At 34.8% G+C, this 24,494-nt stretch overlaps 1 protein-coding gene across 2 annotated transcripts in view; it reads left to right on the forward strand.

Moving 5' to 3' along the window:
- The window catches only part of SOS2 (SOS Ras/Rho guanine nucleotide exchange factor 2), a 106,709-nt gene that overhangs the window by 33,913 nt on the left and 48,302 nt on the right, over positions 1-24,494 (forward strand). Inside the window, exons 3-8 of one of the 2 annotated variants that reach the window (XM_068545647.1) lie at positions 2,410-2,541; positions 3,479-3,643; positions 12,594-12,797; positions 17,087-17,230; positions 19,906-20,016; positions 23,610-23,708. In XM_068545647.1, coding sequence (XP_068401748.1) covers positions 2,410-2,541; positions 3,479-3,643; positions 12,594-12,797; positions 17,087-17,230; positions 19,906-20,016; positions 23,610-23,708 — 855 coding nt within the window. Of the gene's footprint in view, positions 1-2,409; positions 2,542-3,478; positions 3,644-12,593; positions 12,798-17,086; positions 17,231-19,905; positions 20,017-23,609; positions 23,709-24,494 lie in introns of those variants that run through there. The other variant, XM_068545651.1, reaches the window with a different exon arrangement.

The raw sequence follows: 24,494 nt of genomic DNA on the forward strand, positions 1-24,494 counted from the left end.
TTCAAAAAGTCATTGAACCACTGTACAAATTAATTTTTATATCTAAATCTATATCATTCTAAATTATTATGGAAGCTAAAACCATTGAAATCATAATGGGGGATATATGGTCGGTTCATTCTTGTCAAAGATGTCAAGGCAATTCGATGAGGAAAGGAAAGTTTTTCAGCAAAAAAAGTGCTAAAACAACTGGATAAATTTATGGTGGGAAAAACCCTTGAAAACTATCTCACACAAAAATTAGTTCAAGATATATTATAGTCTTAAACATAAATGCTGAAACTGTAAAGTTTCTAGAAGAAAATGCAGGAGAATATAAGCTAGTGTTAAATGTTTTTTTACAGAGGACTCAAAACACTGTAAATATCAAAAAATAAAATTGATGTGAAAATAAAAAAGGTATAAGTCACAGACTAGGAGAAAATGTTTCAATATGTATTCCTTACAAAGGGCTTGTATCCAGAATATGTTAAAACAAACAAACAAACAAACAAAAACTCCTACAAGTCAGTAATAAAAAGATACCCTGCTCACCCAAGTGGGCAAAAATCTTGAACAGACACTTAATAAAAGAAGATATACTTATGGCCAATAAGCATATGAAAAGGTACTCAAACTCATAATTCATCAGGGAAATAGAGATTAAAACTACGATGAGATACTATTTCACACCCACTAAAAGGGATAAAATTAAAGACTGATAACATGGAATATTGATGAGATGTAGAGCAACTAGAACTCTTATACATTGCTAGTGGGAGTATAAAATGGCATAAGTACTTTGAAAAATTGTTTTGCAGTTTCTTATAGTTAAATATATATCTAGCCTATGACCCAGCAATTTTACCCCTGGGTATTTAACCCTAGAGAAATGGAAATATATCTTCACAAAGAGACTTTTACATGAATATCCAAGCAGTTTTATTCATAATAGGCAAAAATTAGAAACAACTAAAATTTCCATCTACAAGAGAATGGGAAAACAAATTGTGATAGATTCATAAAATGGAATACTACTTAGTAGTGTTGTAAAATGAAAGAATGAACTATTGATATATGCAATAACATAGCTACAATCCACAGATATCATATAGAGCAAAATGAGACATACCCCAGAGAGTATGTATTATATGATTCCAGTTATATGAAAATCAGAAATAGCTAAAAGTAATGGTGATAGAAATCAGGATTGTGGCTGCTGGCTGCCTATGAAGGGTGAGATTAAGATGATAGAAATTTTCTGTAATCTTGATTAGGGTGATGGTTACACAGGTGTAAGCATTTTTCAAAACTCATTCAATGGTGCACTTAAGATCTGTGCATTTTACTGCATATAAATATTACCTCAATAAAGGACTAGTATAGAATAAACATTTTACTCATTGATTAAAAAATATATATACATATACATACCTCTAAAAGATCGTGTGTAATTCAGTGCTGAAATACTTGTTTTGGCTCAGTTGCATGGGAGTATTTCTAGATTTTTAGAAATAACTGTCAGTATAGCTTTTAAAAGTTACTTTGGCATTATACTGTTTATATCACCTTTCTTTTGAAGATTGTTTCTATAACAAGGCAACAACTTCCAGTGTAAAGGATAATCTTAATTTGGAGTAATCTATTAAGATTTTCAGGGACTCTGGGAATTAAAGCATTTGTTTCCCTGTTCTCTGCTGTAAGAATTGGACATAAGTAAATATAATAAAAGTATACTTTTCAGAAGCTAAATATGTTAGAAGCTGAGAATATAATTTTAAAAATAGGAAATCCTGCTAAATTGGAGTTTCATTCAGCTATCATTACTTCTCATTATTCATGCCAATTACTGGTTATATTTAAGATTAGATGAACAAAATAGTAACATAAAAGGCTTGGATTGTTTTTGCCAAGAGATACATTTCTTTAAACCTTTCTGAGCTCTGCCACACACTTGATCCTTTAAGAGGTACATGATATTTCTTCTTTTAAAATTCTTCTCTATAAAGCTCTGAGATTAGCAGGAGAGAGACTGCATAATAATTATTAATAATGAGTTAACTTCTGCTAGGTAAACAGTTTTAACCCTAGAAACCTTGACCTTAAAATCACTGATAGAGTATTTCATGTTTGCTTCAATCTCCCCTAATATTATTACTTTTTCCTTTTTCCATTTTATCTTAATTATGCTTATACTTAAAGCTTTCTGTTTAAACTTCACCTTTTTCCTCACCCATGGGAATTATGTGGAAAAATCTTGATAGCATGTTGATCTTTTTTTTTTAAACAAATTTCATTTATTGCAGGAATCAGAATATGTTACGTTACTATTAACTGCTGGTGTTATGGATGATGATAAAGTTTAATTTTGTGTGAATTTTCTGTTTATGAGCACTTCTATTAACAGTAGTTCTGCTGTGATCTGAACAGGAACGAGTTCAAAAGACGTTTCCTCATCCAATTGATAAATGGGCTATTGCTGATGCACAGTCTGCCATAGAGAAACGAAAACGGAGAAATCCTCTCTTACTGCCTGTGGACAAAATCCATCCTTCATTGAAGGTAGAACGAACAAGCAAACAAACAAAAAACACACAAAAAAACATTGGGGAGGTTATTTTTAACAAATAATACTTTATATAGTATTTGTGTATTTATATAGCATGGTCTTATTGTGTATGTGCACTTGAATGTGTGTACACTTGTTTATACACATACATACATATATACGTTTCTTAATATGTGTACAAAACAAAAAGAAGTATGCTTTGATGAAATCAGATTGCTTTTCAAATAATATTAAAGGTTAATGATAAGAAATAATGCATCTTTGTGGCATCTTCTAATGATTGCTACTCCTGATTGACTTCCAGCTTTTTGTTGATTAATAAAATATATAATGCAAAAGCTCCTGTGAGTTCAGAACTGTTTTTAAATTAATCTGTATTTATCACAGATATTTTTCTGTACGTTGGAAAAGTTGTCTAGGGAATATTATTTAGTCTATAGAAAATAATTGGCGTACATGGATTTGAATACCATTTGGTAGAAATTTCAAGACTCCCCCTCCCCCCACCCAACACACATACACATACACACATCCTCCACTTAGTAAAAACCATTGTAATTTGGGGATATTAATTAAAGCAAGATCCTTGAAGATAGCAGATACTTGTCAGATGGGATTTGGATAATGTATCAAGAGGTTTTCAGGGAAGTCCAGTCCAAGATTTCTGTCTTAGAATCAACCATCTCTTCTTGTTTGATACTAAAGGCAGATTTGTTAGTTTAGGTGTCTCTTTAAAAAAGAGAGAGAGAAAAAGAAACCCTGATACTGAGCCAACAGCTCATTTTATATCCTGTGGTACCTTTGAGTTTAGACATTTGGTTTATAGAAAGTTCTTTATAAGCAAGAATGTTAAATAAAATTTTTAAGTGCTTAACTGCTACTTGACAGTGCTGCCATTTTTTGGAATTAAATTGTTTATTTTTTCCACAGGAAGTTTTAGGGTACAAAGTGGACTACCATGTGTCCCTATATATTGTGGCTGTACTAGAGTATATCTCAGCTGATATTTTGAAATTGGCTGGTAATTATGTTTTTAATATCCGACATTATGAAATATCCCAACAGGACATTAAAGTGTCAATGTGTGCAGATAAGGTAAGTGTTAAAAGGTATTTAAACTTAACCTGAATGATAGAGACTATTTATCACTTATACCTCTGTTTTTTAATACATGATTATATTAGTGATTTTTATAGTTCCTGGTGTTGGAAGACAGAAAAATGGTGGCTTTACAGACTAACAATGATATTTTCAGGTTTTTTAGCATGTGACAGGGTGAGAATCTTTTTTCCAGCAAGAATTTTTTACCTATAGGAAAAAACATCCAAAGCCTCAAACCAGTTTAAGAAGAGTAGTTTGAGTTTTGTATTTTAAGAAAGAGAATAAATACAAAATATTTAGATATGTTTAAGAAGTAATTTTGAAAAACATGCTTTGATTTCACAACATGGGTCATGGGGCACAGGTAGAGAGAAGAAGACTTTGCAATGCCAAAGTTACTTCCTTTTGATAATTTTTTGTTACTTATCTTCTTTCTTCCTGGCTGTAAGCTACTGAGGAAAGAAATTGAGTCTTTTCTTTCTTTTCCTCTCTCCTCCTTTTCTTCCCTTTCCACTTTCCCTCCTTTTTTTTCTTTTTAAATCAACATTTTTGAGTACCTCTTATGTGTCAGTCACTGTCCTGAGCATTGAAAATACAACAGTGAACAAATCAGCAATCCCTGTGTTAGAAGGAGTTTATTTTAGTGGGAAATAAAAGTATTATAACCAAATAATTGCAGCACAATGTAATTAAAACTATTATACAAATAAATCAAAGGTGGTGGAGAAAGTGATTAACTCTGGCAAAGGGGGGACCAGGGACATTTCATAGAGAAGGTACCTGAACTAGACCTCTAAGGGTGAATTACCCCAGGACCTGGCACATGCCAGTGGTTCTCCACTTTGCACATCAGAATTACCAGAAAGCTTGTAGAGAATACCGATGGCTGCATTCACCCCCAGAGCTGATTTACTTGGCCTGGGATGGGCCTCTAAGCCTCAGTATTTTCAAAATTTTTGAAACTATCACAGGTGATTCTGATGTGCAGTTATGATTGAGAGTGATTGTACTATGCCGTAGTCTCAAAAATGATTTTTCACTTAAATTTTATAGTAGAAATTCCTTGTTATTTCTATTTTGACTTCTGAAAAAATGAAAAAAATGATTACATGTTTTTTTTAACTTTGTTTCTAGCTCAGACTTTTAGAAAAGTTGTATGTACAATAAAAATGCTCCCCTGTGCCCTAAACCCCTTGAGAGTAGGTTGCCAACATAGTTTAGTGTGTCCTACAAACAAAAACATTTTCCTGTATAACCACGGTATGACAATCAAAATCCAGGAAATGAATGTGGATACGTTATATTATGTAATCCTTAGACCCCTTTCAGGTTTTGCCACTTGTCCCAGTGATGTCCTTTAGAGCAAAATGATCCAGTTCAGAATCATGTGTTGTGTCTAGTAGTCATGTATCTTTTTTCTCCTTGTTCATTCTGGAACAGTTCTTCATTCTTCTCTTAACTTTTATGACCTTGATGTTTTTAAGGATTATACCTGTTAATGTTTAAAATGCCCCTTCCTTTAGTTTTTTCTGATGTTTTCTCTTGATAAGATTTAGGTTATGGATCTGTGGCAGGAATATCATAGGAGTTCTTCTCATTGCATTTTCTTACACGACATACAATTTCACTGTGTCCCATTACTAGTGATGGTCACTTTGATCACTTGATTAAGGGTTCGTCCTCTAGGCTTCTCTACTTTAAAGGACTCCTTTCCCTTTTGTAATTAATAAATATTTTGTGGAATATTTTAAGGCTATGTAAATATCGTGTTCCTCATCACACTTTAAATTTATTTATTTTGTTTATTTTAATATGGACTCATTGATTCTTATTCAGTGGAACACAACCTGTTACTTCATTATTTAATATTCAAATTGTCTCACATTTGGCCAATGGGAACTCCTTCAATTTGGCTTCTCTGTCCCTGTCATTCTTTGAACACTTTATTTTGACACAAGATGCTCCAGGTTCAACTTGTTCTTTACCTGCTGCTCAAGCCTGGAATTAGTTGTTTTCTAAAAAATCCTGGTTCCTTCAATTGGGCTCCTCTGTCCCTATCATTCTTTGAACACTTTCTTTTGACACAAGATGCTCCAGGTTCAACTTGTTCTTTACCTGCTGCTCAAGCCTGGAATTAGTTGTTTTCTAAAAAATCCTGGTTCCTTTTAGTGGAGAATGGTATTTAGAAACCAAGATCTTGGTGCTAGATGAGCTAATTGAAATTGGAGTGTCACTGCTCTGGTCTCTTAGAGGCCAGAATTAGGGAGTGTGTGTGTGTGTTTGTGTGTGTATACATATATACATACACATCTATATTTATTTCTCATCTATCTTTATATAAGTTCACAGATCTCTTCAATCCACGTTCAATACCACAGGATTCATTTTAACCTCCCCTTTTTACTCTTGTAACTCCCTTATCTGATAGTGAGAAACCTGGCTCCTGTTTTTCTTAATATATTTATTTATTTGATCAATCCTTCTGTATGTGACCAGTCTCCCAGCAGGCCTCTCTCCCCCCGCTGGTGTAGGCACCCTATTTTGGCATAGAAACCCTTCTTCTTTGTATACATTCTCCTTACTCCACTCAAGTTCTGACAATCCCATGTTGCACCACTGCTGCTGCTGGACCACCTTCCCATGCAAATACCCTCCTTATCCACTAGGGCTCCAGCACCCTGAATCAAGCTGCCCTATCATATGGATAGTCTCTTTACTCTGAATGATCTCTGACATCTTGTGCCAGGTTGTGAGCCCCCGCCCCCCCAGTAAACACCCTCCCTACTCCTCTCAGGAGCTAGCACGCTGAGATGGGCCCCCTCAGCTTTTCCTCACACCCTCGTGTAGGGATTCCTACCTTATTTGCGCTATTCCTCCCCTCCCCCTGCCCTCAAACAGTGGCCTTGGATTAATCAAACAGGATTATTGAGGGACTGTGGGAAGGAGAGACTTTATTCCATATCTGAGTCAGTTACCTTTTCCATGACTCTTTTTAAAGGCGAAAGTAGTTAAATTCTAAACAATTACACAGTCTCAGAATTACGAGACCAAATCCACACAGGTTTATCACAGGATATTGAATATATCAATAGTTCCCTGTGCTCTACAGTATGACCTTGTTTATCCATACTATATACAATAGTTTGCATCTGAATTTCCTGTTCAATTTCATTCACTAATTCTAGTCTCTCTTCTGGACTACGTTAGATAAGACCAAACTGTTTTTCAGAATAAGTCATTCTGTTATTTAAAGCTTTTTTCCATGTACTAAATTTTTACCTTTTGAGACTTTGAAAACCAATCTTTTTGTGACATGATTTTCAGATCTCATTATTGCATTGCTCTTACACTGTGATTTCTAAAACTAAAGACAGCAGTCTAGATTTGGTCTGACCAATACAGTACAATGAAAGGCTCACCTCCTTTATTCTATATGGTGTTCTTTTATAATTTCAGCATTAACTTTTTTGAGCACACATATGACTCTGTTTACTTAATGAGTTTGCAGATGTCTCAGCTCCCTGGGACTTTCCACATGAGATACTCTTATATCTTTGATTTCTTACAGCTTGTGCTGTTGATATTTTTTTCATCTAAGTTTGAACTCAAGTTTTTCTCTATAAAACTTTGTAATGTTACTGAGACTATGCTCTAGCATATCAAGATATTATAAAAATCGAATTTTGTCATTCATCATTGTAGATATCATACCAGCTTTTTGTAATATATGCCAGTCTGAGAAACCTAGTTTGTTTTAGTTGGAATTATTTGTTAAAAATATTGGAAAAGTTTAAGAGATGAGATTTCTCACTTTTTTTTTGTTTTTTTAAATAAGATATGTGAGGTACATCCTTAACAATTTTTTTAAAATTTTGTTTATTTATTTATTTATTTATGGCTGTGTTGGGTCTTCGTTTCTGTGTGAGGGCTTTCTCTAGTTGCAGCAAGTGGGGGCCACTCTTCATCGCGGTGCGCGGGCCTCTCACTATCGTGGCCTCTCTTGCTGCGGAGCACAGGCTTCAGACGCGCAGGCTCAGTAATTGTGGCTCACGGGTCTAGTTGCTCCACGGCATGTGGGATCTTCCCAGACCAGGGCTCGAACCCGTGTCCCCTGCATTGGCAGGCAGATTCTCAACCACTGTGCCACCAGGGAAGCCCCTCTCACGTATGTTATTCGAGGCATTGTTCCAGGTTAATAAATTACCACTTTTTTTCACTATGGCCTTTTCATCAGCTACTGTTTTACCTCTTTGTCTAATTCAGGGGTCAGCAGACTTTACCTGTAAAGGACCAGATGGGTGGCTGAATATTTTAGGCTTTGTAGGCTACACGTCTTTCTTAGAACTACTCATCTTTGCCTTTGTAGCAGAAAGGAAGCCATAAACCAATGAGTGTGGGCTGTATTCTAGTAAAACTTTATTTATATAAAGGGCAGTAGGCTCACTGTGGCCTATGGGCTGTAGTTTGCCCATCCTTTTCTTTTCTTTTTTTTTTTTTTAACATTTATTTATTTATTTATTTGGCTGAGCCAGGTCTTACTTGCAGCACGTGGGATCTTTGTTGCCGCATGCAGGCTCTTAGTTGTGGCATGCTGGATCTAGTTCCCTGAGCAGGGATCGAACCCGGGCCCCCTGCATTGGGAGTGCAGAGTCTTAACCACTGGATCACCAGGGAAGTCCCCTGCCCATCCTTTTCTACTGTGATTCCAAGTTTGTCATGAGAGACTGTCATAGGTTTAGCTAAGATACAGATGACTTTATTTGTGGGACTAGTCATGTGAATGGATTAATGAGATTAGTGTGACATGGTGTGGTCTTAGTAAATCTAAACTGATTTCCTGTGATCACTATTTCAAGAGCTCACAAACCATCTGTTTAATAAACTATTCAAATAAATGCTTTCTAAGGATCTGTGTAATTTCCTAGACAAGGTCGTATAATTTGATAGAGAACTTGAGAACCAACCTTTTTTCTACACTTAAAAATAAAAGAGGCATTTGACTATATGATGTATTCTGGCACATCAGAGATTGCTGAGAATAGTTAGATGGTCATAGGAAGGAATTTTAGAGCTCAACCCCTAATATACTTGTCACTGTTAAGGAAAATGATACTCAGACTGGAAAAATAGAACATACATGCTTAAGAGGAAAATTGATGTTTAAGAAAGGCAAGAGAGAGTAACAGAGCACAGAGCTGCTCTGAAGAAGTTTATTTCTGTGAGCCCAGATGTTATAGAAGTTGAGTTCTTCTGTATTTTTTCTCTTGTTGTAATATTACTCCATCTGTTCCAAGAACCAATTCTCCTTTATTATTCTTGTTGTGAACATGACCAAAAAATGCTTTTATTGTCCTAACATTTATTCTGATTTTTAACTCACTTGGGCTTTAGCCTTTCATTGCAATTCTAACAGTTTACAAACATAAAATGCATATATGCTCTTTTTTTTTTAATAGAAATTTATTTATTTATTTATTTATGGCTGCGTTGGGTCTTCGTTGCTGCGTGTGGGCTTTCTCTAGTTGCGGCGAGCAGGGGCTACTCTTTGTTGCGGTGAGCGGGCTTCTCATTGCGGTGGCTTCTCTTGTTGCACAGCATGGGTTCTAGGCACGCAGGCTTCAGTAGTTGTGGCGCGCAGGCTCAGTAGCTGTGGCACATTGGCTTAGTTGCTCCGCGGCATGTGGGGTCTTCCCGGACCAGAGCTCGAACCCATGTCTCCTGCATTGGCAGACAGATTCTTAACCACTGCGCCACCAGGGAAGCCCTACATATATACTCTTTAAGCAAGTATCTTTTGTGCATTTACTGTGTATCAAATGCTGTGGATTTTAAGGTGAAATCATGGCTCTTATCCTTAGAAATGTCAATATAAGTTAGGTGCTTATATAGAAAAGAGAGAGGATTGCTAATGGAGGACTGAAGCCAATGGAAAAGATTTTGATAGAGTTCAGGGAGAGTTGGGAAAAGCTATACAAAGACAATTATATTTTAGCTAAGTGATGAAAATGGCTAGGGATTTATCAGATGAATAAATGTGAGAGTTGGAAGGAAAGAGAAGTAAGAGAAGACATTCTAGACAGGAGAATAGAAGGAACTGACGAGATTTAAGAGCTGTTTCTGAGTTGGAGTTAACAGGATTTGGGGACTGATTTGGTGTGGAAGTTGGAGAAGTGTTAAGTCTAGGGTAGTGACAAGTTTTCTAGCTATGAAAGCCAAGGAGATGATGCTGCGATTAGTGATTCTGAAGTAGAGTGTACATGTATAGGTTTGTCAGACAGAGATATCTAGCAAGCTTCTGGTAACACCTGCCTAGGGTCCAGAGAGATGCTGAGATAAATGTTTAGGGAGTTATTATCTAGTAACTGAACATCGTTTAAGAAGATGAGCTCACTCAGGAGGAAGTATAGTAGATGTTTCAGACTGGTGGCCTGCTAGTGAATAGGGACTCCAGGTTTACTTCTTAAAATTTTGAATTATTTGCAGTCTGTTTATATTTACAGATATGAAAATTCTTCATAAAAATCTAGATTCCAGACTCTTCTTGAAAAAAGAAAATCAAAAGGCCTGACAGAATAGCTGGCATTGAACAGTGCCTTTCTTCTTTAGGTGCATGCACCTTCTAGTTTGCCGCACTCCCCATCACCTCTTCTTATGTATTAACATGATATTATCTACCTGACTCCTATAGCATTTACATTCGGGATTTTGGGTGTTGTGTGACCAAAACAGTTCCAAAAATGGAACCCTGCAGTGGATGTTGGAGAAAGTGAGTAGTAGAGAAGGAGGCCTCACTGACAGAATGGTGTATGAGAAGCCAAGGGAAGAGAAAGTTTTAAGAAGTTCTGGTCAGCTGTGTTGATAACTAGAGAAAACAAAAAGATATTCAAAGGTCATTAGCGAGAGCAGTTTCAATAGAGTAGTGAGCTTGAGAAGTAAGGAATTAGAGCAAGTACAGACTACTTTAAAAATATCTCTGGTGGGGAAGAGAAGACTGTTCTGTGTCATACCTTCTGTTCTTTTGCGTGTCTGCTTAAAATCAGATTTCATTAGCTAATTCTGTGTGCAGCCCCAATGGTTTCTTCAGAGGTCTAATGTGGCTGGGAATCAGAGGTGATGATGGCAGGAGGGTGAGTTTCATGGAGGGGGGGGCAATGAGGAGAAGATGGATTTTAAAGTATCACAGGAGATGAGGCTAGGGAAGTGGGCTGGGATTAGATTGTGAATGGCCTTTATCTTCATGAAATTAGAATTGAGTGCTGAAAGCAATGAAATCCAGTATCGTTTTGAGGTAGGGTATGACACAAATTTGGTTTTAGGAACATAATTTTGAAAATGGGGTTGGGAAGAAACCAGTGGCAGGGAGATCATATTGCAAGACCTTTTAATAGATGTGATTGCTTAATAGTCTGATTTGAAGTGTGGAGGGGAATGGAGAGGATTGACCAGATTTAAGAAATATTTTTGAGTTAGATTTAAAAGAAGATCAGGAGGGCAGGGTTCATGTTTATTTTGCTTACTGCTGTGTCTTACCAACATCTGGCACAATTTCTGGTGATCAATAGATGTTTTTGAGAATGAATGAATGAATGAATATCTCATATTGTATTGTTAGAATTTCCTCTCATCCCCTTGAAATTGTTTTACTTTTTGGAGCTTCCTTTTTGGAATTGTGCCTTTTCTTTTTTCCTAAACTCTAAGAAAGTAGTTTTCAGTCAGTCTGGAGTATATAATTAAGTAGGTCCAATTTTTCTTTTCTTTTTAAACTATTTTTAATTCTAAAAAGTATGGTCACCTTTTTCCTATTGGCTTTTGATATACAGCTAGTTCTTGCCTGTTGGTTGACTTAAATCCATAGTAGCAATCTTTACTATTTTCTGAAAGGGGAAATTGTCACTATAGCAATTTAAGCATCTGTGGGGTGCTTGATTTTTTTTTTTAAGATTTATTTATTATTTATATTTATTTTTATTTATTTTTGGCTGCGTTGGGTCTTAGTTGTGGCACACGGGATTTTCATTGAGGCATGTGGGATCTTTCGTTGTGGTGCGCAGGTTTTCTCTCTCTAGTTGTGACGCACAGGCTCTGTAGCTATGGTGCGCGGGTTCCAGAGCACGTGGGCTCTAGTTGAGGCGGGCAAGCTCAGCAGTTGCGGCATGTGGGGTCTTAGTTCCCTGACCGGGGATGGAACCTGCATCCCCTGCATTGTAAGACGAATTCTTTACCACTGGACCACCAGGGGAAGTCCCAGGGGATGCTTGATTTTAACAAATGAACTTAATAGCAGTTGTTGATGTAGTAAATATGCATCAGAAAAGCATCACGCTGTTAATATATTTTGCGTATCATTTTACTTTTCTCCTTTAAACTCTACTCAAGTGCATATAAGCATCCTTACAGTAGGACAAAGAACTACCATTTTGAATGCCTACTGTTTGCCAGATGTAATAGTATGCGTTTTATGTCCATTACTTCATTGAATTCTTTCATCAGTTATATTTTACATATAAGGGATCTGACTTTCAAAAGAATAAATAACTTGTCTGTAATCACAGGTAAGTGGTAGAACTGGAATTTTGGTTCAGATTGTTGTTCTCCAAATGTGTGCTCTTTTTGCTATTATATATTTTATGTTTATGTGTGCGTATGTACCTTTATTTATATACACACAGACATACATGTATATCTGTACATATATGTATATATATATTTCACTGTTAGATTTATCTTATTTTCATAAATATTTATTTCTCCATATCCAGTTTTATTTGAACGTTATCTCACTTCAACTTTTCATATTTCTTTTATTTTGGATTTTCTCTTAAAATTTTAGCCTGTAATACACACAACTCTCATTGTTTAATAACGTTTTAATTCCAAGTACTTTGAGATGGTCTTATAATAGTAAGGAAAATAAGTTTATCCATTACTGATTTATATTTCTTAGGTTTTGATGGACATGTTTGATCAGGATGACATAGGCTTGGTTTCTCTTTGTGAAGATGAACCTAGTTCTTCAGGTGAATTAAACTACTATGACCTTGTCAGAACTGAAATTGCAGAAGAAAGACAGTATCTACGGGAACTAAATATGATCATAAAAGTGTTTCGAGAAGCTTTTCTTTCTGACAGAAAGCTGTTTAAACCTTCTGTAAGTACCTTTTGGGTTTGAAATTCTGTCTACCCCAAAAAGTCATATAGTAGCTTAAAACCATAAACAGTAACTTCATATACTTTATGAGTATGTAAACAAAATATTGTATTATTTAGTATTGTGGGGTTGTTTAGCTTTGTCTATTTTTAATTTTTTTCACATTTTTTGTTGAACTATAGTTGATATACAATATTATATGAATTACAGGTTTACAACATAGTGATTCACAAATTTTAAAGGTTATACTCCATTTATAGTTATTATAAAATATTGGCTATATTCCCCATGTTGTACAATATGGTAAGTCCCCTACATACATACTTTCAAGTTGCGAACTTTCAAAGATGCAAACATGCCCCTGTATGCCAGCTGTTGTACTGTACTACTGTACTTTTCAAGGTACTGTACTGTAAGATTAAAAATGTTTTCTTTATATTTTGTGTTTGTTTTTTATGTGTTATTTGTGTGAAAAGTATTATAAGCCTATTACAGTACCGTACTGTATAGCCGATTGTGTTAGTTGGGTACCTAGGCTGACTTTGTTGGACTTATGAACAAATTGGACTTACGAACCTGCTCTCGGAACGGAACTCGTTTGTATGTAGGGGACTTGCTGTACGTCCTTGTAGCCTGTCTTACACCCAGTAGTTTTTACCTCCCACTCCCTCACCCCTATATTGCCACCCACACCTTCTGGTAACCACTAATTTGTTCTCTTTATTTGTGAGTCTGCTTCTTTTTTGTTATATTCACTAGTTTGTTGTATTTTTTAGATTCCACATATAATTGATATTTGTCTTTCTCTGTCTGACTTAATTCATTTAGCCCTCCAAGTCCATCCATGTTGCTGCAAATGGCAATATTTCATTCTTTTTCTTATGGCTGAGTAGTATTCCATTGTGTATATATACCACATCTTCTTTATCCATTCATCTTTTGAGGGACACTTACATTGCTTCCATATCTTGGCAGTTGTAAATAATGCTGCTATGAACACTGGGGATATTGTGGGGTTTTTAATATGTGAATTGTTATACTAATATAATAAGTGCAGTGACAATGAAAATTAGACACAAAATTAGGGGGATTACACTGGAATAAAATCTTTTTCGGGCTTCCCTGGTGGCTCAGTGGTTAAGAATCCACCTGCCAGTGCAAGGGACATGGGTTCGAGCCCTGGTCCAGGAAGATCCCACATGCTGCGGAGCAACTAAGCTCGTGTGCCACAACTACTGAGCCTGCGCTCTAGAGCCCGCGAGCCACAACTAGTGAGCCTGCATGCCACAGCTACTGAGCCCACGCGCCCTAGAGCCCGTGCTCCGCAACAAGAAAAGCCACCGCAACGAGAGGCCTGTGCACCACAATGAAGAGTAGCCCCCGCTCGCCGCAACTAGAGAAAACCCGCACGCAGCAACGGAGACCCAATGCAGCCAAAAAAAAAAAAATTAAAAAAATTAAAAATCTTTTTCTACTGTGCAGTATTTGAGATTTATAGTCATTCATTTGAAGATGGTGAAAGAAATGTATGGTCTAGAAAAGAAAGACTTATGCTTTTTCCTGTCTTTTGGTAAGTACTTTAGAGTGTAGTTTAAAGTTTTACTAGTGGAACTTTTGAAGAATGAAAGTTTATACAGAATATCAAATAAGCAAAGGCAGAGCTCTGCTGTTGGAAGACAGCGTAGGAATGGGGTGAGTAGGATGGGGATCCAGGGAGACTTGTCCATGTTTTCCCTACCTCTCTAGGTTCTGAAGTCCACTCTAAGGAATCTAGCTAGACAAGTACTGTTTTGTGGGGTTTTTTAAAATTTAGATTTATTTTTCTTTCCTTCATTTCTCACGTGATCTGTTTTTTCTTAGATGTCTGAGTGTCTTTCACTTTATTTTTTTAATGATTTTTAAAATTTTTATTTATTTATATTTTTTATTTTTGGCTGTGTTGGGTCTTCGTTGCCGCGTGCAGGCTTTCTCTAGTTGCGGCGAGCGGGGGCTACTCTTTGTTGTGGTGCACAGGCTTCTTATTGTGGTGGCTTCTCTTGTTGAGGAGCACGGGCTCTAGGTGCATGGGCTTCAGTAGTTGTGGCTCGTGGGCTCTAGAGTGCAGTCTCTGTAGTTGTGGCACATGGGCTTATTTGCTCCGCAGCATGTAGGATCTTCCCGGACCAGGGCTTAAACCCGTGTCCCCTGCATTGGCAGGCGGATTCTTAACCACTGTGCCACCAGGGAAGTCCCTGAGTGTTTTTCACTTTGAATATTTGGCTTTTCTCTTACTTCCTGACTTCCTCCCCCAAATAACTATTACATGAGTGAATAGGAGTGATGCTCAGACACAGCTGGCTGAGTGCTTAAGATTAGGAACTGATTTAGCTTTTTTTTCTTTTTAAAATATTTATCTATTTATTTGGCTGCACCGGGTCTTCGTTGTGGCATGTGGGATCTTTTAGTTGCAGCATGTGGGATCTTAAGTTGTGGCATGTGAACTCTTAGTTGCGGCATGTGGGATCTAGTTCCCTGACCAGGGATTGAACCCGGCCCCCTGCATTGGAAGCACGGAGTCTTAGCCACTGGACTGCCAGGGAAGTCCCTGATTTAGCTTTTTCATTCTTTTCCAGAAGAATTAATTTCACTGATAATTTAAGGTGTTTTTAATTGGCTTTTATCCTTTTTTAAAATATGCATATTTAGTTTAACATTTGATAATAACTCCTACTGGACACACTGCCTTAAGTAGTCAACATTTTATGTTTTTTAAAGTACTCTCCTATTTTATGTGACCCTTAACAATTCTCTGAGATAGGTAGGACAGGTATTATCATTTCTACCTTACTGGTGAGGAAATTGACATAAAATAGTTATGATAAGTTAGTTATGGAGGTTGAACTTGAATTTTGGTTCTTTTATACCACAGTATAATTGGGTTTTGTCTATAGTGGTGTAAAGAATTAAAAGCTTAACAAATGCTGTTAGCTAATAACAATTGCTGGTAGCTAATATTATCCTCTTTGCCTTTTCTGCATCCCATCAGTTTTCATTCCTCAGGAATTAATTTTTATGGGTCTCTTTTCACTGAATTTGTGCTGATTTGATAGAAAATTTTTATTATAATACTGAAGGGTTAAGAGAAAGAATCCCTTTTCTCTATCTCTATATCTACTATATTTTTTCAGCATAGTTGAGAGTGTAAACTTTTGAAATAAAGGCCATCTAAGGTCAGAGCATAGAACTCAGTAAATATTTGATAAAAGAATGAATGACTCTTGATCTTAATTTACTCCTTTGGGCCCTACTCCTATGTTTTCAGAAAGCTCACATTTGTGGAAGGCCTAATATATGCCAGGAGCATTTTGTAGAAATCATCTCATTTAATCCTCTTAAGAACTTTATGGGTAGGTATTAATATACCAACTGTGTGACCCTGGGCAAATTACTTAACTGCTCTGTTCCTGTTTCCTCATTCGTAAAATGAGGATGATGATAGTATCTATCTAATAAGGCTGTTATGAAATTACATGTCAAGTAATCAATACTTATAAGTAGTGCCTGGAACATAATAACAAGAAATGTAAGCTGTTATTATTGTCATTATTGTCCTAATCCAGGGTCACTCATCTAGCAAGTAGTGGGGCCAGGATCCAAGCTCAGGTCTGTCAGGTTCCCTAATCTGTGATGCTTCCATTACAAAATGCAGAGTGAATAATAGTTGGCCATAACCTGGATAATCATAGTCATATGGTCTTTTTGTTTCCAGAGGACTTAACATGTTTTAAACCAGATAAAATTCACACCTGAGAGCTTGAATGAAATCTTTAATTCCTCCTCAAATTCAAGAGACAGGCCACGTATTGTGAAACCAGTTTGTGTCTGGATTAGGAGTCAGATCTTCATTTTGATCCCAGCTTTTGTCATTAACCAGCTCTGTGAGACCTTGATCAAGACTTATAGCACTTAGCCAATTTTAAAATACTCAAATGCCAGAATGCTTTATGTAAAGAGTTGCTTAGAATCATCCACCATATGAGATTTACAGTAAATTTACTGGAAAATATAGATTCTATATAGTTCTGTTCAGTAATTCTAAATCTAATCCAAGAGGTTTTTTTATTTCTCTTCTTTATTCATAATTGACTTTTGCTATAATTTGAAATATATTCAATATTTTATGTCTTGAAATATACTGGTATGTTATTGGGTGAAAATAACATCCTTAACACTTACATTACTTATATTTAGTAATTCTTAAATGAAATTCTCAAACTGACATGCCTTACTTAACCTTCCTTTTTTTTTAGGATATTGAAAAGATTTTCAGTAACATTTTAGATATACATGAATTGACCGTGAAACTTTTAGGTTTAATTGAAGACACAGTTGAAATGACTGATGAAAGCAGCCCTCATCCCTTAGCTGGAAGCTGTTTTGAAGATTTGGCAGAGGTAGGTTTACAAAACTGTTTTCTCATTAAAGTCCTAAGTGCTGTATTAAGATATTTAGTAAGATATTATTTGTGAAAATTAGAAGACACTGCTGGCTGCTATAAAAAATACTTACGATTTAACCAATAGCAAACTAAAATTACATTGTCTTTATAGTGACACTTTATAGTGTAATTATGATAATATTTATAGCAAAAGTTGATAGACTAGTAATGTTTAAGATTTTTTTTTTAATGGCAAGTGCATTTAAGGTGAAAGAAAATAAATTTTATTGACCATAGCTGTTTAGCTTTTGTGGATTTTTGTCTTAATTTCCAAAAATGAAAAAGGAAGTTTATATTTTTTTCCCAAAGTGCAAATCATATTTTTGTGCTTCAAATGATTATAAAAGTAATGTAGCTCATTGTAAAAATATTCAGAAAAATATAGATGAATATAATAAGACAAAAATAACTTCATTTTACAATACATAGAGATTAGTTATCTTTATAAGATTTATTTATCCCTATGAACATTTGTCCACATATTCATACAAACCTATGTATATTTACAAAAATAGGATCTCACTATTTTATAACCTGCTTTTTTTCACTCAATATCTTGAACATTTTCCATGCTAATAAATATACTTCAACACAGCTTTTAAAGTCTGAAAGTACCATGTTCTATGGAGACACTACATTTTAACTATTATTATTAAGCATGTAGGTTATTTCAGTTCTTTTTGTTATTGTAAACAATACTGTAACAAACATATTTATATAATGCCTTCATAGCCTAGTAATTATTTTAGGATGTAGTCCTAGAAATGGAATCGTGGTACTAAAGACTAGGTACATTTTTAGAACTTTGAAACATTTTGCCAAATTTACTTCCAGATAAGTTCCAGTATATGCAGACCCTCTTTTTACCCATATCTTCACTATCCCATTAATTTTTGTTATTATCCCATTAATTTTTGCTAGTCTAGTAGGAAAAAACAATATTTCATTGTTCTTTGATTTTGCTTTTTTTTTTTAAACTAATGATGTTATACATCTTTTCATACTCATTGGCCATTTTTATTTCTTCTGAAGTGCTTTCTTCAGATATCATGTAAATTTGCTAGTTTTATAATCTCTTCCTAATTTTTCTGAAAATGTAAGTCACTTTAATTACATCCATTTTGTAGACAATGGAACTGATAGTATAGAAATACTCAGTTACTGATGCCTAACGAAGATATTCAGGCTTGCTCTTATTAGAAAGTTTTTTAATATTGTGATATCTTAGCATATTAATTTGTAGTCTGGTTGCTTGTTGTACTCTTAAAGATATGATGGTTCAAAAACATGTATTCAAAAATGTATTTTCTAATTTTTATTTTATTTTTGTGGTAAACATATAACGAAATTTGCCATTTTAACCATTTTAAGCGTACAGTTTAACAGCATTAATTAAATTCATAGTAGTATACCACCATTACCACTATCTATTTCCAGAACTGTTTAATCACCCCAAACAGAAGCTCTACTCATTAAGTAATAACTCCCTATTCTTCCCTCCCACACAACCCCTGGTAACCTCTAATCTATTTCTGTCTCTGTGAATTTGCTGATTCTAGATATTTGATAAAGGTAGAATCATTACAATATTCTCTTGTGTCTGCTTATTTCACTTAGCATAATGTTTTCAAGGTTCATCCATGTCATAGCATGTATCAGAACTCTATCTCTTTCTGTGACTAAATACTGTTCCATTGTGTGTATATAACATTTTGTTTATCCATTTATTTGTTGATGGACTCTTGTGCTTTTTCCACCTTTTTGGCTATCGTGAATAATGCTGCAGTGAACACTGGCATATGAGTATCTGTTTGAGTCACTGTTTTCAGTTCTTTGGGGTATATACCTAGGATTAGAATTGCTGGGTCATATGGTAATTCTTTGTTTAGCTTTTTAAGGAACTGCCAAACTGTTTTCCACAGGGGCTACAGCATTTTGCAGTTCCCACTGGCAGTGGACAAGGGTTCCAATTTCTCTGCATCCTTGCCAACACTTGTTATTTTCTGAAAAACATACTTAACTGCATTTTTAACATACAAAAATGAAACAAATCTTAGTTCTAGCTAAACATTGGGGATGTTGATTATTATAAAATAATAGGAATTTATTTCAATATAAACATGGACAAAATATGGGCAGTTTCTGTTTTGTTAGTTTACTGTATGTTAGTCTTTACTTTCTTTTTCTAATTTTGAAAAAGTGGAGAGTGGATAAAACAGCGGGAATATCACTTTTTGTTTCCTTTGAAAGTATCCTCAGTGTAAAGTCCTTTCAACCTAGGTGAACCTAACTGAAATTTCAAATCCCGGCCTTATTTTACTAATAACTACACCTTTTGTTTATCTGGGGTAAATGTGCGTATGCATTTTAATAGTTTGATACTTGTGACCACAAGTCAGTGACCTAACTTACGACCAGTAGCTTCTTGTCATCCATTGCCCAAGGTCATTACTTACATTTATTAAGAATTGCCAAGTTACAGCCATAGTTATTATTTGTCCCTGAAATAAAAAAAATTCTGAAACCTAATGGAGGCCTTAAATAAAAATTTGCCATTAAGTAATCTGTGCCATATTAGTAGAAAAGATGTTCTTTTAAACCTAACACATTTTCCTTTTTAAAAAAAAATAGGAACAAGCATTTGATCCTTATGAAACATTATCACAGGATATTCTTTCACCAAAATTTAATGAACATTTCAGTAAGTTGATGGCCAGACCTGCAGTGGCTCTACACTTTCAGGTAAACTTAAATTGAATGTTATTTTTTATAAAGCAACTAAAGAAATATTTCACCAATCCTTCAAAATCTGTTAATTGTAAGCCTGTTCTAGGTTGTTTTCTGTTTTCTGTCTTGAGTTCTTTCAATTTGTCCTTAATGTGGAAATCTTTTATAGAATACCATGACAAATACTGATTGACTAGAAAAATCTGGCACATTCTGGATCTGAGATGTAGAGATGAATATGGAGAGCTATTTCAGGATCTTATTCCCTACAGGAGATAGAACCAAAATCATAAAGAGTGGAGAATATCCTCACATATATTCTTACAGATTACTCTATCAGGCCTGTCATTTAAAGGAGATAGATATATTAATGGAGAGTACACAAGTTACTTGGTTCAGTAATGCAGTTAGGCAAAGTGAGAGTAAGTGGAGAGGGACAAAATTATATTTTTACTCTCTCAACGCTTAATGAAGGTAACATTGGCATTGATGATCCTTGACTACTACTTCCTGCATTTAGACTGGCTCTTCTCCCTTAGCATATGAATATGGTCAAATCTTTATTGTCCTAAAACAAGCGAATAAATAAATCTTTGTCACTGTAGCTCTTCCCCTTTTTGTTTTTTCCATTTGTAGCCAGTTGTCTTCATATTACTTTTTATCATTCTCCATCAAACTGCTACCATCTGTGTTCTAATCAGGATGTAACACTAAAAACTGCCCTTGACAGTGAACTTAACCACCAAATCCTGTAGATATTTTGATTTCATATTTATGTCTGTAGTATTTATTTGTACCTCTGTTGTCCTTTTTGACTCCTATGATACTACTTACACCTAATTTTCATCTTCTCTGGTTTCTTCTCAGTCTCCTTAGTTGCAGGTGTTACCCAACTTCTGTTAGCAGCCCCTGCTGTTCTGTTCCTCTGTGCTGTCCTTGGGTGACTTTATCCATGCCCTTTGCTTTCACCTATATGCTGGTGACTTCCTATTTGTATTCTCAAGTCATAACTTTCTTTTGAACAGGGGATGTATGTGTGTGTATGTATATACTTTCGTATAACCAGCTGCCCTTTGAACTAATTCATTTGAATATCCCACGAGAACTTCAAATATAAATGTTCAAAACTGAACTTACCTGCCTCCCTCCTTTACTGTGAATTCCCATTATTATCATCTTCTACTTCTACTCTACTAAAAAACTTGTCAACTTGGAATAAAAGTTACACTTAATTCTCAAAATTTACTTAATTGAAGGAATAATTCTTTAAATCTTATATATTCATATAAACCATGAAGTAGGCATCAGTTAAATGGGAAAATCTGCTTATAAAATCTTTGCATACTCATCAAAAGCACTCACAACATTTCTTGTTTTACTCTTATTTTATTAGTAATTCTTACTATGGGATTTGAATGGGATTTGAATGGGATTTGAAATTTGAATTTAAGACCCAATTATTTAAGCTGTTGTTCCAGATATTCAGTGAAATTCAGAGTTAGATATAAAAACCCTTTTCAGGCCAAACTCACTTGTACTGTATTAACTTAAAACAGACTCTTCATTTGTAAAATGAAAAAGTAATGTTTTTTCAAAAAACTTTAATAAAAGTTTTTTATTAAAAAAAAAAACACAACAAAACTTCTTTAGAAGATGTAGGCACACTTTAAGAATATGAGCTTTGGAGTCAGAACTTCTGGCTTTGAGCCAATTAATAGTTGTCTTACCCTGATCAAGTCACTTAATCTCTGAGAATCAGTTTGCTCATTTGTAAAATGATGATGATAATGTATACCTCTTACGGTTATGAAAATTAAACAGGAATACACTAAGCACATTTGGCACATATTAAACGGTCGGACATTAGCTTGTGTTGTTTTTAGAGGACTCCTTACACTATAAACACATTGCATTAATATTTTAGAATGCACTTTAGTAGCCATTTCAGTGTTAATTAACAATACAAATGATTTTTGTAGGCTAATTTTAAAGTTTCATCTTGGTTCCACTTAAAGCACTGTATATAAAATATATAAAATTATATCTAGCATAATCTGTATCACTATCTTAAATGATAAAAGAAATTAATTTCTGCATATCCTGGTAAAAGTCTATTGAACAAATTGTAGTTTACTTGAGTTAACAATAGGTGAGAGTTATGGGAGTGTTTACCTATGAGTATATATTTTAAAAGCAGCATCTCGAACTCTTTCTTCACTTTGTATATTGCTTCTGTCTGTATTTACCTGATGAGAAATACCACTTTAAATAAGTCAGCCTTAATGACATTTAAAATCAACATGAGTAACTTTTAAATGCCTTATAAATTTTAGAAAATCATTTATTCTGCAGACTATTAGTTTTCAAAACTGGGATATACCTAACCCTAGCTATACACTAAGATTTTCCAGGCAATATAAGGGTACAGATATCTTTAAGGACTAGAAACTAATTCGTTTCTAGTCTAACCTTGTTTGTGTTGTTGCATTCTCTTCCAGTTTTTCTTACACATTACTTCTTGTCATATTGAATTTTCCATTATGCATTGATCCAAGGTGTAAAAACCTCCAGGGTACCAGCCAGGGAAAAGAAAAAAAAAAAAAAAAGGATTGGTCCTGAAGGAGAGTTTATTGAGTGCAAAGCAAAAAGGGTTCCAAAAGCAGGGGATGGGGTGATTGTGTTAACTCTTGGTAGCTGAAATGTCATATCTACCTTTGTCTTGTCATGTCTATCTAAAAATTAAGAAATGAGAAGGTTGTAACAAGGGTGAATATTACCTTTTTTAAAAAGTACTTCATCATTCATTGGACATTGTGATAAAGGAGAGGTGAGGCTTGTAAAGTTTTCATACCTGCATGTTTTATGTTAGAGGTTCTTCCAGATGCTTGGTGTATGTAAGACTGTGACATTAACATGTGTATTTCAAGTTAAGAATGAAGTCAGACTTTTTGCAGAAATTTAGTCTGATCTGGCTATTTATTTTGACAGTGAAGATTGGCTTTATCAATTAAGTTATATAACAGACATTTTTCATAAATTAAATGAGCGAAATCTGAAATTTATTTGATCATTGTTTGGTGAAATATATTTAAATCACATCTACAATGTACCACATCCCCCAAAACATTTTTAATAAAATTGACATAAAAATGTGTGAGACAGTACACAGCTTTTCAGCATTCCTTTAGGATATGTGGAAGCCAAAACTTTTGAAGAAGAGCTGAGAAGACTATTGTTAAAGTTATTTTAGCCGTGAAAGATGAAATGTATATATTAAATTATCTGATAACTTAAAGGAGGAAAAAACTTGATTTATAGCCCTTCAATTTCAATATAGAACATTCTTCCTATTATAGTTTTGATAATCTGTATCTTGTGTTCTTTTTTTTGGGGCAGGGGGGCGGCGCACTGCACAGCTCGTGGGTTCTTAGTTCCCCCCGACCAGGGATTGAACCTGGGGCTCTGGCAGTTAAAGTGCTGAGTCCTAACCACTGGACCTCCAGGGAATTCCCTGTAACTTGTATTCTTAAAATCTGCTTCTGTTAGGCACTGCTGTTATATAACCTTGATATCAGAGATATACTGTTTTTTGTCTTTTTGCTTTGCAGTCCATTGCTGATGGTTTTAAAGAGGCAGTTCGTTATGTCCTTCCACGCCTTATGCTGGTGCCAGTATATCATTGTTGGCACTATTTTGAATTATTAAAGGTAAGATGAAAGCTTCCTGAGGCAAAAAAATACTTGCATTTATGAGGCTTAAAACCTTTTTTAAAATCTGATGTTGTTTTCCATACTTTTTATTCATAAAAGTAAAGTATCTTAAATGTCTCCCTTCTTTCCACAGACCATAGAGAAACGCCTATATTTTTTATCTTCATATCATTTCCAAGTGGTAGATAAGAGGAAAATGTATATTTATCATTTGATAATATAAATTCTCAAAGTAATAACATAATAAAAAAGTTGACTTTTTAAAAATTATATTTTGGAGACACACAGCAACAATGGTTTAACTCTTACTTTATATAAGTAATTAATAACTTTTATGTATAGCATTGTTCTAAACTTCCATCTTGCTATAACTTGTCAAGAAAAACGCTTTTAAAGTTGACACCTTTTCCGCATGCAGTATGCAGTGTAATAGCTAGAAGCCAAGCAACAAATTAAAAAATAAAATTATGGTAAAACTTGAACTCTTTTTAAAGATCAGTACACATAAAAATATATTGAATTCCTAAAGTTCTAGTATGTAGTATAAACTTTATTATGATATATACATAGAGAAAAGTATAAAAACATAAACATGTTTTATAATAAATGTAATGCTTAAACACACCAGAGGGAAACCACTACCCTGACTTTAATGGTAATTACATTTTGCTTTTCTTTACAATTTAAACACCTATGTGTATGTCACTAGAAATATATGTAGCCTGTTTCTGAACTTTTTAATCAATTGGATCAAATTATATACATTATTTTGTGTCTTTTATC

The sequence above is a fragment of the Eschrichtius robustus genome, chromosome 1 (assembly GCF_028021215.1).
Source record: "Eschrichtius robustus isolate mEscRob2 chromosome 1, mEscRob2.pri, whole genome shotgun sequence".
Taxonomy (NCBI): domain Eukaryota; kingdom Metazoa; phylum Chordata; class Mammalia; order Artiodactyla; family Eschrichtiidae; genus Eschrichtius; species Eschrichtius robustus.